Source organism: Mizuhopecten yessoensis, unplaced genomic scaffold (genome assembly GCF_002113885.1).
Source record: "Mizuhopecten yessoensis strain PY_sf001 unplaced genomic scaffold, ASM211388v2 scaffold7521, whole genome shotgun sequence".
In the NCBI taxonomy this organism is placed as follows: Eukaryota; Metazoa; Mollusca; class Bivalvia; order Pectinida; family Pectinidae; genus Mizuhopecten; species Mizuhopecten yessoensis.
Genome location: NW_018407089.1, coordinates 643,807 through 663,801, shown reverse-complemented (window position 1 = coordinate 663,801; position 19,995 = coordinate 643,807). Strand labels below are relative to the sequence as shown.

General features: G+C 36.3%; 1 protein-coding gene and 1 pseudogene across 1 annotated transcript; both read right to left on the bottom strand.

The window, feature by feature from the left end:
- Positions 1-3,599: 3,599 nt before the first annotated feature.
- LOC110453844 (heat shock 70 kDa protein 12B-like) lies at positions 3,600-11,720 on the bottom strand. Its single transcript, XM_021503016.1, has 4 exons — positions 11,323-11,720; positions 9,498-9,713; positions 7,143-7,302; positions 3,600-4,669 (listed from the first exon to the last, which is right to left on the bottom strand). The coding sequence occupies exons 1-4, from the start codon at positions 11,614-11,616 to the stop codon at positions 3,600-3,602; spliced, it is 1,740 nt and encodes a 579-aa protein (XP_021358691.1). The 5' UTR covers positions 11,617-11,720.
- A 3,477-nt stretch (positions 11,721-15,197) lies between these two features.
- Positions 15,198-19,978, bottom strand: LOC110453832 (annotated as a pseudogene).
- Between the last annotated feature and the right edge of the window lie 17 nt (positions 19,979-19,995).

Sequence of the window (19,995 nt, the reverse complement as noted above, 5' to 3'; positions counted from 1 at the left end):
TCTTGCTGGATTAAATAAAGATTTGCACAGATCTAAAAATGTTTGAGTTAAGGTCCACGGAAAACTGAATTGCCAAACAAAAGAATTTCTAAATTTAACGCAACATTCAAATTAATCAAATTTTGAACCAAAATACGTCTTTCGTTTGTAAAAAGGTGACATTCCATAAAATAGTGAAAGACATTCTCACAAGGATGACCACAATTACAAGATGCACTCTCCACAATCTAGTAAAAACTTCCGATAGTTTATTTTGTGATTCAATTTTTACAAATCTTTATAATTCAATTTTCTTTGATGTCATATCAAATACTCAAATCTGATTGTTCTATGAAAGGAAAAAAGGACATACTACGCTCCTCGGAACTACTTCCGCTATGTATTATTGGTTAGTATTTACATATCTTTATATACAATGTAATACACAATTAAAAGTATTCCGTTCAATATCCAATTAATTTGTAGGGTTGAATCGCGAACGGAGAAGCTGACCTCGACAACTAATGAAGAAACAATAAAAATCCTGTCCATGAACAAACATAACAATTATATAAACGATACTTAATTAGGTATAACAGTAGACAATGATAAACGATACTTAATTAGGTATAACAGTAGACAATGATAAACGATACTTAATTAGGTATAACAGTAGACAATGATAAACGATACTTAATTAGGTATAACAGTAGACAATGATAAACGATACTTAATTAGGTATAACAGTAGACAATGATAAACGATACTTAATTAGGTATAACAGTAGACAATGATAAACGATACTTAATTAGGTATAACAGTAGACAATGATAAACGATACTTAATTAGGTATAACAGTAGACAATGATAAACGATACTTAATTAGGTATAACAGTAGACAATGATAAACGATACTTAATTAGGTATAACAGTAGACAATGATAAACGATACTTAATTAGGTATAACAGTAGACAATGATAAACGATACTTAATTAGGTATAACAGTAGACAATGATAAACGATACTTAATTAGGTATAACAGTAGACAATGATAAACGATACTTAATTAGGTATAACAGTAGACAATGATAAACGATACTTAATTAGGTATAACAGTAGACAATGATAAACGATACTTAATTAGGTATAACAGTAGACAATGATAAACGATACTTAATTAGGTATAACAGTAGACAATGATAAACGATACTTAATTAGGTATAACAGTAGACAATGATAAACGATACTTAATTAGGTATAACAGTAGACAATGATAAACGATACTTAATTAGGTATAACAGTAGACAATGATAAACGATACTTAATTAGGTATAACAGTAGACAATGATAAACGATACTTAATTAGGTATAACAGTAGACAATGATAAACGATACTTAATTAGGTATAACAGTAGACAATGATAAACGATACTTAATTAGGTATAACAGTAGACAATGATAAACGATACTTAATTAGGTATAACAGTAGACAATGATAAACGATACTTAATTAGGTATAACAGTAGACAATGATAAACGATACTTAATTAGGTATAACAGTAGACAATGATAAACGATACTTAATTAGGTATAACAGTAGACAATGATAAACGATACTTAATTAGGTATAACAGTAGACAATGATAAACGATACTTAATTAGGTATAACAGTAGACAATGATAAACGATACTTAATTAGGTATAACAGTAGACAATGATAAACGATACTTAATTAGGTATAACAGTAGACAATGATAAACGATACTTAATTAGGTATAACAGTAGACAATGATAAACGATACTTAATTAGGTATAACAGTAGACAATGATAAACGATACTTAATTAGGTATAACAGTAGACAATGATAAACGATACTTAATTAGGTATAACAGTAGACAATGATAAACGATACTTAATTAGGTATAACAGTAGACAATGATAAACGATACTTAATTAGGTATAACAGTAGACAATGATAAACGATACTTAATTAGGTATAACAGTAGACAATGATAAACGATACTTAATTAGGTATAACAGTAGACAATGATAAACGATACTTAATTAGGTATAACAGTAGACAATGATAAACGATACTTAATTAGGTATAACAGTAGACAATGATAAACGATACATAATTAGGTATAACAGTAGACAATGATCAACGATACTTGATTAGGTATAACAGTAGACAATGATAAACGATACTTAATTAGGTATAACAGTAGACAATGATAAACGATACTTAATAAGGTATAAAAGTAGACCAGTAGACATTGATAAACGATACTTGATTAGGTATAACAGTAGACAATGCTAAACGATACCTAATTAGGTATAACAATAGACAATGATAAACGATACTTAATTAGGTATACCAGTAGACAATGATACTAGCGTTTGTCATATACTGAGTACTATATGCTGCATATTCACGTGACCCATATCAGACCGGCGGTTGGGACATGCATATCACATATCAGACCGGCGGTTGGGAAATGCATATCACATATTAGACAGGAAATGCATATCACATATCACTCTACAGGTTCAGAACACCCTCTAGAGTCATATGCGCACAGACTACCACTGATTTGTTTACATCAGATACGACGGTCACTGATGAGGTCAGGTAAAAAATACTGAAGGTGACATAATTCTAAATTCACTGGCTAATTGGATACTTGAGCTTGGTGACCTTAATAACACGAAAAATCTGTCTCGAGACAGAGAAGAAAAAACAACCTGCGGCACAACAACCCGAGCAGGGGGCACTCTATACTGAGATGTCATGTATTAAGTTTTTGTTTGATTGAATTTGTGTTGAATCTGCCTTTCAGTGTTGAAGTATATGATAAATAGAGTGAAATATGCCAAAGCGGGTTTCCAGCCCACGGTTTGATATTTGGTCCTCGAGCTGATAAGGCATGTGGATTTTACCATTTAATGTTCTCTATGTAAATATATAATATTTGAAATAACGACATGTTTTGTATATGGTTTATAAGGTATCGTTCATTGTCAACACTGGTTACTTAAGTTTGTTAGTGGAAAATAAGAACAGCATGCTTGACCATTCGTGTAAGTCCCGGCATGTTGAAAAGTCTGGCGTTTGATCTCACCGACATACTGCATCTGAACTTTTAAAATGGTCAGATATCAAATTGTCTGATGAACAGTAACTCTAAACACATAACGTATTTGTCGTGTACATAAACATGAAATTAAAATGTTTTTAATCTCTACGTATATATATATACACTGTACAAATTAATAAATCTACATACTGTAAAAGTGGAAATTTTCGCGATGAGGACATTCTCGCGTTTGTCGCGTTGAGTAAATGAGTGCGAAAATATCTACATGCAAATAGTTACTTGTGGATTATATAGCTAACAATCATATATGTTTCAGAATTATTGCCTACAGAAGAAAGTTAAACACCGCGATTAGTTTAAAGAGTCATAACGCGAAATTTTCCACTTTTTCAGTATATAATGGATATTTATGCAATGTTGCTTAAAACTGGATCTCGAAATCGAAACATAAATAAAACGGAGGGCACTACAAAATTAAACACATTAATTTATCGGCAGCTAAACCCCGAGGAACATAATACTAACCGAGAAGATCAAAACAGGCTCGTATCTCATTTCCGGTATGTTTGTCAACGGCTTTGAGTTCGACCTCTGATCCCCCGAAATACATCGTTACACGTGCTCCTCTGTCAAGACCCAACGATGTATCAGGCATATCCAACGTGATTGCTCCTATTTTCTGGCAACTTGCGTCTGTGATATACAATGGGTCAACAGACGTTGAGGCATACAGTCCAAAACACATACCTGTTTGACCTAAGGTAGCCACACTGAACGTATCAGTAAACGAAGATGTACCAATGTTTATGTGTGTGCCCTTTTTGACAAGTGATGAAAAACTGTTTTTACAACAGATTTCTCCACTTTCATCTATTACACGATAATCTTTTCTGTGTACTCCTTCTTTGAAACGCTTCCTGGAATCTGTTCCGTATGTGTATTTACATATCCGTTCTGACACAGTGTCCGGACAGTGACCGTTGATCACAGCTCCCTTTAGTACTGCTAGGTTCGCATCACTAGGGACGATCAGACGGATGCCTCCGGCGATGGTTCTGATGGCGTCCTGGAGAAGTGAACATTCGGAGTAGCCACCCACCATCAGGATAGCCTCACAATCCTTAACCTCCGGTTTACTGAGGATTTCGCAAACGTGTTCAGTGATGTGCTTGAACGATTGTTCAAACAAAGTAAGCGTTTTCTTTTGTGAAAGTCGCACTTTGTCCCGCTTCCATTCCACGTCTGTTGAACAGTGATAAACTTCAATGGCGTCAGCAATTTGTTTTCCTCGGTTGTACTTTCTGAATGATTTTAAAAGCGAACATGGAACAATTAACGTTGTTTTCGTTCCAATATCTTCACCTGTGAAGGTCTTCTTTTTTACCTCAAAATACCGTTGAAGGTCTATGGCACTCGGTATATCATTATCCTTGAAGTGTTGGAACGCTGCCTTCCCAACAATACTCTCCATGAATTCCTCGAAAGCTTCGTCCACCTTGGTCCCTCCCCAGTCTCCGCCATTTGCTGCGTAGATTTCTTTCAAAAATCCTCCCTTCAGCACTTCATGTACCGTGATATCTATGGTACCACCTATGCCATAGAAAATATATATGAAATCAAATGCTATGCAAAATGAACAAGAGATCAATTTGACCTGTATCGCTCACATGGTATTAATCTCACTCTTGCAACCTCAAAAGTGGTCATTAAAAATAAGTCAAGGTCATTCATTTGAACGAAGTTCCTTCATCCAAACATGCAACTGGCAAAATATCATCACTATGGACAATTTATCAGAGGAAATAACATGTCAATAGCTTAATATTAACATCCTTGGCATTTTGTTAATTCAGACGAACTTGTTTCAAGTTTTGAAATATATTTGACACCTGTGATCTTGAATAAAGGTCAAGCATATGCATTTGATCACATTTGATAGCCCTTTATACTAGCATAATACTTGATAAATATCTACACACTAGGCCTGTTGGTTATTCATAAGTAATTTAAATATTAAAAACTTATTTGACCCCTGTGGACTTTTACATAAGACAAGGTCACTGATTTGAACAAACTTGGTAGCCATTTATTTCCGCATGTAATTGGCCAGTTATCGTCATGTGGACTTTTACGGCGGCAGAAGAAGAAGAAGAAGAAGAAGAAGAAGAAGAAGAAGAAGAAGAAGAAGAAGAAGAAAAAGAAGAGTAAAAAAAATAAGTCCCCCACTTTATTTTGGGGACTTAATAAGAGGAGATAAAGGAAAACTGTGTATAAGTGATCAGGATCTACATTATATTGCTTCGTCATACTATAATTATGTAACATTTAAGCACTAACGACTAACGATAGCGCGGATCTGTCAATGTCATTGTGAGGCATCCAGCACAGCATTCCGCTTTTTATCAAATAATACTATTTTGCCATTTTCATAAGGACTGAACGCTAAGTAGGTAATACCAACAATTTTGTATATCCAGGCATCGGGTCAGAATCCCAATTTTGCTGTTGGATATCCCTATCCCGCCTCTAACGATTATTCAGGTAACAACCTACAGAAGTGTAAATACACAGTGCTTCTATATAGAATTTTCACTTCCTTAAAGTATTTTGGCCAAGATATTTTTTGCTTTTTGTAAAAATAAGCGGATCTGTAACAGACTTGAATAAATAACACTTTATCCATCAGCGTTCAGACGTGTCCCGTTTCTTAGATGTAAACAATCAAAGATGACCGCTTCTTACTGGTGATCATTTCAATGAGCTAGCAGGAGACGTGGCACTTGTGACATCATAGTGGCAGGTTAGGGTCACGCGTCCATAAAACAGTAGCTAAAGAATCGGAGCTACAACCACCTTTATATTTTCTTTTTGTTTCAATGGACACGTATGACAGTGTGTTTCTAGGAATGAACTAAATACTTCATACAAATCTCGACCAATTTAAGAGCACGTAGACATGGACCGTATACACTTTCATTCAATTTGTTTTTGTCATAGTACCGAACGTAAATCATATTAAATAAAATACATCGGGCATTACAGTTAAACTGTTTACGCACATGTGTGAACAACCAATTTATGTCTAGTATCAGGAACTGTCACTGTCACGGACAAATGTTAAAAATATTTGTTTCATTGAAATATTGCTTTACATGTCGGCTGAAATCAGGAAACAAAATTCAAATTGCCCTTAACCACTTTTATATTTTTTTGTTTATTTAGCTTAATATCCATTACATGCAAGTACATTAGTGTGAAATTAGCAGTTTGCGGTCAAGGTTACTAGCCTAAGGTAAAAAACGCATGTATAATTCAGTTTAACGCTGCTGAAAGACTTTAATTCTCTCATCATAATTTTGTTTGGGATACAAAAAGAACGCGCTTGTACACTATACTAGCTGTGTTAATTGGAGGATCGGCATACATTTTGGCCATGACATTCACAGGTTACACCTCAATGTAATTGATTCACCTATTAAATCACAGGAAGGTATCGTAAGCTTTGGTATTAAGGAGTTAGACCTACAGGTAGTTAGCATACCTTTTAATTCACAGGTATTACTTTCGCTTAGCTTCATTGAATGAAGTTGATGCAGGCCCGGAACTAAATTTCCATGATTCAGGCTTTAATGTATAACTTAAGATAAGAATGTTAATGATGCCTTTATTTGTCGATTGATTACTTTACCAATACACCATATATTGGTTGATGTCATTACTTGCACATGTATGTAGATAATATGTAGATATGGAAAGAGCGTGCCGGAATGGTTACACGTATTGGACAGGATATCGGCGAAGTTGTGCTACTGTGACGTCACACATTACTCGTATCAGGTTCAAAATATGCATATTCACTAGGCTGATATAGATGGGCGTCACCAGGCCTGTCCATCATCTGAGTACTAAGAGAGACGGGGCCTGGGTGACTAAACGTATCATTGCATTACATGACCGTAACATATGAAATTATGAAAAATCGTGGCCAAAATCCTCTAAGTTCAACCAGTTAAATATAAAATATTGAAGCTGACAAACGTTTGTATTATAGAAAAAAGCATACCTCCAGCATCGAACACCATGTATTTCGCTCCTGACCGGAAAGTATCAACTTTGTCTGTGCAGTGTTCATATAAAAGCAGAACTTCAGGGAGGTTTTTACAGAGCATTGATGCAGCTTCTGGTTCTAATGCAAGAATTAGTTGATTCCTTGCTATTCCAGTCTGAAACGAGCAATATCCAATAAGTAATATGGTATTGACGAAATCAATATATCGTTATAACTTCAATTTTGTTACTTATTATAACTATACTACAGTTCCAAATATATACAAATATGTAATACTACCTTGTAGCCAGCATACCTAATGCTAAATACATGATATGAACAAAACAATTACTGTGCGACACCCTAAAACTATAACCAAAGCTCTCTGTTCTGTATTCAAGATAACAACAAACTACACACACTACCGTACAATCCAGGCACTACACCTACTTGTCGCGCTGAGGCACGACAGGCTTATATCCACTATGGATTAATATACGGCACTCTACACCAACGACTACCACTAGTCACGACTAGCTCTATCAACTATGCCTAGTCAGACTCCCCTACTACGCCTAGTCACGATTACCCTGGTCACGACTAGCCTGGTCGCGACTACCTTAGTTATGACTAGCACTGCACAGTCTATGCACCGCGACACCTTCTGTCTAACAGCATATCGCTACAGCTCTCAATCGTTTATTAGTTATATCTACCACGGCAGTGCGTGGAACAAGGCAAGACTTATTCAGTCACTTCTATCTTTCCAACACAAAGCCAGTCTCATTTACATTACTTATGATCTATTGCTGCTTTCAACACGCCGAGATCAGAACAGAACTAGACCGATTGCTGCTGGTTTATGCCTATGTATACCTTCTTGGTATCTTAGGGACACCTAGCGGTGAGTGATGAATAATCAACGGTACGTTTTAATTGTACCTCTAAATCTATCTACCTTCTAAGCGTGTATATAACTGAGACATAACACAAATGATTAACGCCAACAGATCAATGTACATAACCTGAATAACATACGAAAACAGCGACGGTAGGATTACGATATATACATTCATCACATTACCCACGTCTCCGAGAACAACGCGTTCTCGCGTTAAAGAACTAAATCAACTCTGATACAGAACTCGCAAAGATGTAATGACATCACTGAAAATATACAGTATGATTCGACACTGAACTTTGATCTTTCAACTCTTCTTTCTTGCCTACTGGCTCCTCGAACAGCAAAGCCATAAATTGAGAAAGTCATTGAATTCAGCAACCTCAATTGACTTGTCACCACATGTGTATCTGGTCGTTGGGGATGCACCAGTCATCCTTGTACGTTTCAAAGAGACTGGCAACGAAGGCTGCGTTATCTTTTTAACGATCCTCCCAGATAGCAGTTCCTCATTGTCTTTCTCAACAACCTCACTGTCAGAGGACTCGATAGCCTCATCCTCTGACATGGAAACAATCAAGTCCCTTCGGTCTTCTAAGCGTGTGAATTACGGAGACATACCACAAATGATTAACAACAATGTATATATCCTGAATAACATAGGAAATCAGCGAAGGTAGGATTACGATATATGCATTCATCACACAATGTGACATTTAATGTGCTTTCTCACGGAAATGTCGAAACCTTGACAAAGTAGCATAACATTCTATCCGGTCAAACTATAAAGACCACGGACTAAACGGTCCTTACTGTCAACCATTTGAATATTTGAAACACCAGTATGTACCAATTTCAGGTATTTGGTTTGTAGAAAATGACGGATGATTTGTGAGAATGATTACTAAGTGTTTGGTTTGCAATTTGAGAATGAGAGAAAATGTACTTCTGTAAGATAAACATGTGAAAAATAAACAAATAAAAAAGTGCAAAGGCGTGGGGCAAACATGCAATCGGACAAAACTTATATGACAAAACCGTAACTTCCAATTATCACAAAACATTAAAGTTGCTTTTAGTATATACATATTGATTTACTGGGTATATTACTTGTATATTATTTTTGTCAAAGGTAAAGTGGTAAAAGACAAATCACACGGCTTAGATTGTCGATTATCTCCGAAATGGTAGTTTTTTGGATAACCTTTCACATTAGAATAGTGCAAACTTTGCCGAGATTTTTCCACCGCCTCTCTCTCAAAAACAGTCGAAGTTATTGGTTCTTAATCCATGTAATTCGTGCGAGCTTTAAGGCGTGTTGGGCTTATTGTTTTCATTCTCGATCTGTGCGCCCAAACACTTTCGACTGAGGTTGTAGGGATGATCGATATAACAACCTATTATACCGAGAATGTCTTACACAAATTAGGCTTTTTTATATCATATACACAATCAACATCGTGTCTTACCCTTTCAACTGCCTCTCGCATCATCTGTTTCGCTGCGTCACTCCATATGGTGGGTACAGTGACTACCCATCTGATATCCGACTCGGAGACATCGACTCCCTGAGTCTTTATCGTTTCCATCAAATGTCCCTTCAGGTAGCCTATCACAGCTGATATAACTTTGATTGCTGACATTTCCTTTCCATCTGATGTTCTCAACATTAGGTTTTTGTTTATCTGAAATATAATGATATGTAATGGTTGTATCATCAAGGTTTTACAATGAACATTTTGTTTGTCAAAGGATGAGCGTCTATAATGCCCGTGTATGGGCCCCAGTAAATCCGAATTTTAACCTCTGTATTTTTTCCATAGATACCATACTGTATTACATGCGCAAAAACTAAAGCAAATGTTTAACCAAAGTGGGTTTTACGGGTACCAAAAGGGGTCAGGTAAATCACAAATATAATTTGCTGTTTTCGAAATGGGCTAAAAAAAATAATGATATTTTTGTTGATGAAAACATAAAAAAAAATTAAAAAAATACAGATATTCAATCGCCACTTAAAGATTAATTGAAAGTGTTTTGTTTTCTCAAAAATTTCCTTTTTGATTTATATTTTCAGTTGAAATCTACAACTTTACTCATTTGAATAAATGTTCATAAAACGCATATTCACTACACACTTTCCTTTTGTTTAATACTGAGTTATTGATTCTTGACACATCACGAACTTGGCCATTTCAAATACCTCTCTATCATAAATGAAACAAGAGGCCCAATGGCCTTAGCGGCCAGCTGAGTTATGTTAAAGGTACCGGTAACTCAATTTTATTGTTGAGATGTGATGTGGAAATCAACAGGTAAAAAAAGTGAAATACAATACTTGTCATGTCACCAAAGGATAAAACTTTAAAATCTTTTTGAAGAAATTATTTCGTTATTTAAAATAATAACATCTATTGTTATTTAGACAATTTTCCTCTGGTTAACCCCTGGGATAGTTCAGGATATTTTTTTCCGATTCTTTTGTATTTCAATTTCATTATAACTCCAATTCCAACAAAGTTTGAACTATTTCTTGCTGAAAATGGACAATTTATAGTTAGAAGTGTTTTTCCCTATATAAACCAAGGAGAACAGATGGCCAAATGGTAATAAAAATTAACAACTTCTATACCAAAGGGCATTTCCATCTATTAAATGAAATATCAGCTTTTTCCCCTTTATGGACCCACCGCTACCGTGTAATTGCCATTGCAGCATAATTATTCAAACCATGTTTTATTAATTTCTTGCCGAGATAAGACAAAATATACCAAAAGTGTTATTTACCTACATAAACTAGAGTAAACGTTACCCTCTCCCTAGGGGAAAACAGATAACCAGGAGGATAATGAGATTTACAATTTAGATAATGCACCTAAGGAGCTTTCTTTCCATGAAAAAAGGAAGAGCAGATGACAAGAAGGATAATGAAATTTACAATTAAGATAATGCACCTAAGGACCTTTCACTCTATGAAGAGTATTTGGTCGTAAAACATCGGAGTCTGGTGAAGAAGATTTTTTTAACTTTGAACCATTTTCCTCATTTGGACCAAACCCCATCTAGCCGTTGTGGCTCTTACCAAGGAACCATTAAGCATAATACAATGACTCTAGGCCTTTTCATTCTTCATTAAAGAAACAATTGACGAACGACAGACGCCGCGCCATGGCATACGATAACTACCCCTTCAGGAAGCTGACTTGAAAGGAAATACAGCAATGAAACTTGTTGACTTTTAAGAATATTCGTATAATAAGGCGGAAATTCGATTATCTAAATGGCAACTTACACGTTCTTTGTACAGCGGCGGAAGAAAAACCAGTCTTCGTAGTCACCATCCAGTACCTGCTCGGTATAGTTATCTTCAGCCTTATATCCGAAGGAATGAAATGTCTCATCTGGCTTAAATAGAACGCAGGTGGATGTTTTCTGAGACACAAGTCCTCCTGATCCCGCATTCCACGTCATCATGTTAATTTTCAGAGGATCGGTCTGGAATTCTTTTCGAGTTGAATAGGCATAACCAGTGTACGTAGTTCCAAAATCAATGGCGGCAACCAACAGGAAATTGCCCTTAAGCTCCATACTAAAATAACTTTGGGGTTAATTACAAAAATATTGCACTCCGTAAAAAGTAAGAGAATAGAAGGCAAATGTCCTCGGACGGTTTCCTTTTTCTGGTTCTGAATCCACCACATAAATAATCCTTATCTTCGAACCAGTTTAATTTTCAATCAGTTTCCAAATACTGTAATCAAACAATGGATATGTGCATTTTAATTATGGTTCCCATTACAATAAATTCAAATTACAGAAATTTAAATATTCAGTCAATTTGTTATGTAACTTTTTAGCTTTTCTCTTGAACAATACAGAGCGTATGCTTGAACAAACTTTAAAGCAAGTGGATTGTGTTAGCACTATATATAATTCAAGTTATGACATCCTTAATAAAAACCAAAAACTAAAAATTAAAATCGAAGAATTATTCAAAGAAAAATGTAGTTATTTGATGTTGAAGTAAATGTTTAATACTCTAATGTCGATGTTTGCTAATTTATATTAAGTCATAGGATCTCATGTTTATGCGACGAAAAAATAGTAAATGAGGTGTGTTGGATTTTTGTTTTTCATCAGTTTTAAATACGATTTGAGGTTGATCATATTTTACCTCATTTGATAACCGAGATTGTAGAATTGATAGATACACAGTCCAGCAGTCTATTTTACAATCTAGTATGTGTACATGTGGCATGTTACCGTCAAAAAGAAATCTAAAATGTAGGAATTTCTACTTACAGCAGTATGGTTAGGTTTTTATAAGGTTCAGCATCCTATTAACATTATAGGTAATTAAACGCTCTATGAGCATATAAGGTCACCAAATGACGTGCCACCATGACTGTAATACATTTGTATGATGCCTATTTAAGAGTGCTACCTCAATAAAATACAGAACCACGCCGTAGTCAGCATACCATTATACTGAAAAATTGGTAACCAATCACAGGCATTCTCCTATACGCTGAATGCTAAGCAGGGAATACCAAATACTAATATTGATGCCCTCGGGTTCTATGTGCCCCATTTAGCCGAACACTCCAAATAATAGCCAAAGTGAGGTAGCGCCAAGCAAGGAAATAGGAGACGAAGGTTTGTTAGATTAGTTGTTCAGGGTTGAACGTCATATCGACAGCAACGGTCATTTAAGGACGTGCCTCCATATGTGTTGTGTATTCATGCATGTGTAGCGGAAACAAGGTATATGTTGTATTTACCTCCTTGTGATAGCACAGATATGGCGCCGACTTTATAGGGACCACGGAACCAAATCAAAAATAGATTGTGTTTTTTCCCTTTTGGGCAGAAGATTTAATAGGAAGGTGAATGCCTCGGGGCCTGCTGGTTTGATATTTAGGTGGCAGAAGTTTCAAAAGATTTATGTGTGGGTTGAGCAATATATATAGATGTAATATGCATAATTTTTAAAAAAAAAATCAAGTCTGCTCTTGTCTTGGTGAGTTTATTAAGTGTGTAATTTGTTGTAAATTTTAGTCGATTTTTGGTGCCGAATTCAATACAAGATGGCGGCCCCCACGTACAAAAAGTTCAAATTGGCAGAATTTTTAAATATTTTATTTACAGTTGTGTGAGATGATATTCTTCAAAATGAGGGCAGGTAAACCAGTGTGGATAACCCCATTGAACCAGGACAGTGGTAAACGTCTATGGAAAATCATTTGGTTCTGCGGTCCCTATAGAAAGATGCAGAATATGACGTTTTACACCATTCAAACGTCCCTGGAAACCAGATGATGGGACCCACCAGCATATTTCTGGTTGCAAATCTAATCATGGATGTGTTTTGGCAGAATTAAGAGGGAAAATTAGCTGCAGGAGGATAATATGATGGAAATATACACCCATTTAAAGCGTGGAGGGGGCCAATGGACCAGGGAGGATATGGGCGTATTGTGGTTAGATGGCCAAATTGACACAGAACAACACAGAGTTCTCAGACTGTCACTGATGGTACATTATAGATTGCTGAAGGAGGATTTCCCGAGGAGGGATTGTGACGTCATGATTTTGGAGGTCAGTCATCTCTGATATGAACCGATATTTTTTTTTATTAATAATCCATTTACTTATTTATCTTTCTTTCTGTGTGTGTGTGTGTGTGTGTGTCTGTCTGTCTGTCTGTCTGTCTGTCTGTCTTTCTTGTAAGATATATATTAAAGAATAAAAAAGACCTTTTTTTAAGTTCTCAATATTTTAATGTTTCATTTCTTTTTCTCAATCATAACCCTGTCTTACACATAAATTTCTTCTTATTTCTCTTTTTAATTTTACACCACAATGATGTCTTTTTTGTTCTTTATCTAGGTCCTTGGACACAGAGCTCCCAGCAGTGATTGGAGACCCAACCCTACTACACAGTTCTTTAATAGCAGTCCCCGGTCCATGGTTCACAGGATACACCGCCCTATGAGCTCTCCCTGAAAAGTTACGAGTAAAGTTTACACGTGATGGGAGAGACTGTTTCAGCCGTCTGTTCCACAGATTCTACCTTTTGGGTCGACAGGTTCATCAGGGTCATTTCCAACAAGGAGTCACGGAGACAGGCCTTAACTTTCTCAATCAGAATTTTTGACACAGTGGCCTCTCCACCGCTGACCTTGAAATCACTTGGTACGTATACGTTGTCTGTTTTCTTATTATTTCTTTTCTTCCCTGCACACACTATTGGTTTGGTCCTGTACTCACAATACACACATTGGTAACACTTCACGATTACCTCCCTTACACCTTGAGCAGCCCTCTCCCTTCACTGTCTTTCATCTCAGTTGGTGTTATGTAAACATTATGTAATCCTATCATTGTGGTGTTGTACTGTTTGTTCAGTTATTTTTACTTTTGTGTCTGTTTTTGGCTCTTTTCTCTAAATAATTGCTGGTGTCTTGAATGTTTTACAAAAAGTCAGAAATTAAGGGGGTATAGGTCTTAAAATCTCCCCTGATCTTCAGACAATATGTTATTTGTTTATATTTCCGAGTAGTACAGTACCTGTACTTTAATAAAAACTCAAAACCATAAGTCTTTGTATAATGTTTATTAAAATATGTAAGTTTACATTTTCATTGTCTTTTCTTCATCTCCATCTTCAGTACCAGTAGAATACTTGACATATCAGCCCAAGCCATTGAGCCAGCCACTTCCCATTTTGGTATCATACCCTATGGTCCTGACTGTTTCCAAAAATGGTAAATTTGAAAAATATGTGTTTCCTATAGGGACCACGGAACCAAATCAAAAATAGATTGTGGGTTTTTCCCTTTTGGGCAGAAGATTTAATATGAAGGTGAATGCCTCGGGGCCTCCTGGGTAGATATTTAGGTGGCAGAAGTTTCAAAAGATTTATGTGTGGGTTGAGCAATATATATAGATGTAATATGCATCAAAAAAGTCAAGTCTGCTTTTGTCTGGGTGAGTTTATTAAGTGTGTAATTTGTTGTAAATTTTAGTCGATTTTTGGTGCCGAATTCAATACAAGATGGCGGCCCCCATATAAAAAAAAGTTCAAATTGGCAGAATTTTCAAATATTTTATTTACAGTTGTGTGAGATGATATTCTTCAAAATGAGGGCAGGTAAACCAGTGTGGATAACCCCATTTAACCAGGACAGTGGTAAACGTTAACACTATCGTCTATGGACAATCATTTGGCTCTGCGGTCCCTATAGTGATATACGGAAATACCATGCCGAAGGCACCCTCACCACATTCCGCCCGGTCACCTTATACTGACAACAGTTGTTGCGATTCCCCTAAAAGCTGAACGTTCCGCAGGGAATAACAACTACCATTTTTACGGACTTCAGTGTGTCGCGGCCAGAGGACTGAACCCATTGCCTTCTTCATCTGGGCGAACGCTCAACATGAAGGCCAAAAGTTAGGTGTTGCCAAGCAAGGCGCTAGGAAATTAAAGGTAGTTTGAAATAGTTGGACATATAAAAATCCAAAATATCGCAAGGGGATTTATTTTGGTCATTTTTGTGTCCCAAGTAGAGGCCACAAAAGCAAATACTTAATTCTGCAGGAGGTTCCAAACATTAATCGCCTCTTATGATACATGCAGTGGGTAACTGCAGGTGTAATAAGCTTACAATAATAAAGAGTTCAGAATTATTGTTACCATAATGATGATAAAATACTTATATATATGTATGGAATTGCCTTGTATGATGGGGGAACCGGTAAACGCTTGTGGGTTTTGGATCAACCCTTGTCATCCCCACTGATATAATATAAAATGGATGGAATGCTCTCGACGTCGAAATATACATAAAACGGAGGGCACTACAAACTTTAACACATTCATTCATCCACAGCCAAATCCCGAATAATACTATCCGAGAAAATCAAAACAGGCTCGTATCTGATTTCCAGTATGGTTATCAACGGCTTTGACTTCTATCTCTGATCCCCCGAAATACATCGTTACATGTGCTCTTCTGTCAAAACCTAATCTTGTATCAGGCATCTCCAACGTGATTTCTCCCATCTTTTCACAATTTGCGTATGTGATATACATTGAGTCAACAGACGGTGAGATATGCAGTCCAAAACGTATACGTGTTTGATCTGAAGTAGCCACACTGTACGTTCGAGTAAACGAAGTTGTACCAATCTTAATATGTGTGCTCTTTTTGACAAATGGTGAAAAAAAGATGTTACACCTAGCTTCCCCTCTTTCATCTGTTATACGACAATCTTTTATGTGTACTCCTTCTTTGAAAAATATCCTGGAATCGGTTCCGTATGTGTATTAACATATCCGCTCTGACACAGTTTGTTTTCTAGAAATGCGCCGAATAAGGGAAATATCACCGAGGAAACGCGTGCACGTGAGGGCGGTATGCTTTTTTATTGTCTCGTTAGGTAATCATATTATCAATCAGCCACACAGTTATCAGGGAGGGAGAACTGGTACATGTAGAATTGATGGAAGTCGAATTGTACACAAAACGGGGGCGCCACAACATTTATCACATTAACTTATTTGCAGACGAACCCCGAAACACTATCCGAGGAAATCAAAACAGGCTCGTATCTCATTTCCGGTATGTTTGTCAACGGCTTTGACTTCTATCTCTGATCCCCCGAAATACATCGTTACACTTGCTCCTCTGTCAAAACCCAACGATGTATCAAGTATATCCAACGTGATTGCTCCTATCTTCTGGCAACTTGCCTCTGTGATATACAATGGGTCAAGAGACGTTGAGGCATACAGTTCAAAACACATACCTGTTTGACCTAAGGTAGCCACACTAAACTATCAGTAAACGAAGATGTACCAATCTTTATATGTGTGCCCTTTTTGACAAGTGATGAAAAACTGTTTTCACAACATATTTCTCCACTTTCATCTATTACACGATAATCTTCTCTGTGTACTCCTTCTAAAAAGATCTGCCTGCAATCTATTCCGTATGTGTATTTACATATCCGCTCTGACACAGTGTCTGGACAGTGTCCGTTGATCACGGCTCCCTTCAGCACGGCCAGGCTCGCGTCACTAGGGACGATCAGACGGATGTCTGCGGCGACGGTTCTGATGGCGTCCTTGAGAAGTGGACATTCGGAGTAGCCACCTACCATCAGGATAACTTTACAATCTTTAACCTCCGGTTTGCTGAGGATATCGGACATGTGATCGGTAATGTGCTTGAACGATTGTTCAAACAATGTTAGCGTTTTCTTTTGTGAAAGTCGCATTTTGGTGTCCAGCTTCCATTCCACGTCTGTAAAACAGTGACTTACTCCAATAGCGTCAGCTTTTGATTTTCCTGGGTTGTACTCTCGGAATGATTCTAGAAGCGAACAGGGGAAGTTAACGTTGTTTGTTTTCCAGCATCCTTACTTTTGAACGTCTTCTTTTTTACCTCAAAATTCCTGTGCAGGTCTATGACACTCGGTATATCATTAGCCTTGAAGTGATGGAACGCAGCCTTCCCAACAATACTCTCCAAGAATTCCTCTAAAGCTTCGTCCACCTTTGTCCCTCCCCAGTCCCCGCCATTAGCTGCGTGGATTTCTTTTAAAAATCCTCCCTTTAATGCTTCATGTATCGTAATATCTATGGTTCCACCTATGACAAAAATATATATGAAAATCATAAGCTTGGCGAAATAAAAATCTATCATTTAAAAATGATGCATTAGATATAAAGTCAAGATGCCAAATGGGCCTGCATAGCTAGTTTGGTGTTAATCTCGTACTTGTAACCTTAAGCGTGTACAAAATAAAGCTTCATGCAAAATATCTGTATTTATGACTATGATCATTTAAAACAACCTCTTAAAAGTTTGAAACACATTTGACACCTCTGACTTTGAAAGTCGAACAAATTGTATAGCCCTACATCTAAGAATGCAACTTGCCAAATACCAGCACCCTTTATCATTTGTTTATTGGGATAAGGTCATTTAAAAGCTTATACACATTTGACCAATATTTCTGCCTTTTTGTTATTCAGAAGGTTAAAAGNTTAAAAATCCTCCCTTTAATGCTTCATGTATCGTAATATCTATGGTTCCACCTATGACAAAAATATATATGAAAATCATAAGCTTGGCGAAATAAAAATCTATCATTTAAAAATGATGCATTAGATATAAAGTCAAGATGCCAAATGGGCCTGCATAGCTAGTTTGGTGTTAATCTCGTACTTGTAACCTTAAGCGTGTACAAAATAAAGCTTCATGCAAAATATCTGTATTTATGACTATGATCATTTAAAACAACCTCTTAAAAGTTTGAAACACATTTGACACCTCTGACTTTGAAAGTCGAACAAATTGTATAGCCCTACATCTAAGAATGCAACTTGCCAAATACCAGCACCCTTTATCATTTGTTTATTGGGATAAGGTCATTTAAAAGCTTATACACATTTGACCAATATTTCTGCCTTTTTGTTATTCAGAAGGTTAAAAGCATATTTGACTCCTGCAACCTTGACAATAAAGTCAAGGTCATTATTTGGAACACAAATCATAACCTTTCATTCGAGAATCCTACTAGACAAAAATCAACATTATGGTCCTTACAGTTTTTCAGAAGTCGTTTAAAGATGAAACCTAATTGATTGTGATCTTGAATATAAGTCAATGTCATTCATTTGAACAAACTTAGTAACCCGTGATGCCAATATGTGACTGGTCAAATATAATCAGACTGGTCCTTTTGGTTATTCAGAAAAAGTGGTTTAAAATCTATAACATATTTGACTTCCTTGACCTTGGATATAAGTCAAGGTCTTTCACTTGAACAAATTTAGTAATCTTTTATACCAGCATGTTACGGGCAAAATATAACTATCCTGGGCCTTTTGGTTATTCAGAAGAAGTCCATTAAAGATTTCCAAATATATTTGACCCCTGTGACCTTGAATTTGAGTCAAGGTCATTTATTTGAACAAATAAATAGTCCCTTCATCCAGGCATGTTAATGGCCAAATATCGATATTCTGGGCCTTATGGATACTGAGATATCTTTTGAAGATACTTCAGCATATTTGACCCTTGTGACCTTAAATATAAGTCAAAGTAATTCATTTAAACAAATTTGGTAGCCCTACATCTATGCATGCCACTGGCCCAATATCAACATTCTGAGCCTAATGGTTATTCAGAGGAAGTCGTTTAATGTTTTAACGTATTTGACCCCTGTGACCTTGAGTATATCCAGGTATTCAAATACATTATTCAAATAATTTTGCCAGTGTTATATAATGTATGTATGAGCACGGACCACCCGTCCATATCTCAGTCAACACCGTCTTCCTACTTCACTCTGATTTTGCCTCTCGACGGTAACACGGAACCGTCGAGAGCTAGATCCATTCCATTCCTTACTATTGATGTTCCTGGTAAGTATTGATGTGTATAAGTATGATATATAATTTAAACTTGATCTTCATTGTCATATTTCATCATCGTGTATCCAGTATGTTATAGTGTGAGTGATTATATATGTTTATTTGTCATCGACAATTAACTAATACAGCTGATCATATAATTTGAACGGCGTTTGAGTTGATATTTGGAACCTACGCTACAAATACATAGCAGGTAAATTGTTTTCTCGATCCTTAAAGTGATGTTTTCAAAGCAACAGACATGAAAGAAAATCATCGATTTTAAACAGGCTCCTCATTGGTCACTTCTTATTTCATACACTATACAACCTTTAAAAAATGTTATATTAAAGCTGACAAACTTATTGTATTACAGAAAAATACCATACCTCCAGCATCGAACACCATATATTTCGCTCCTGACCGGAAATTATCAACTTTCCCTGTGCAGTCTTCAGATAAAAGCAGAACTGCAGGGAGGTTTTTACAGAGAATTGAGGCAGCTTCTGGTTCTAATGCAATTAGGTATAACAGTAGAA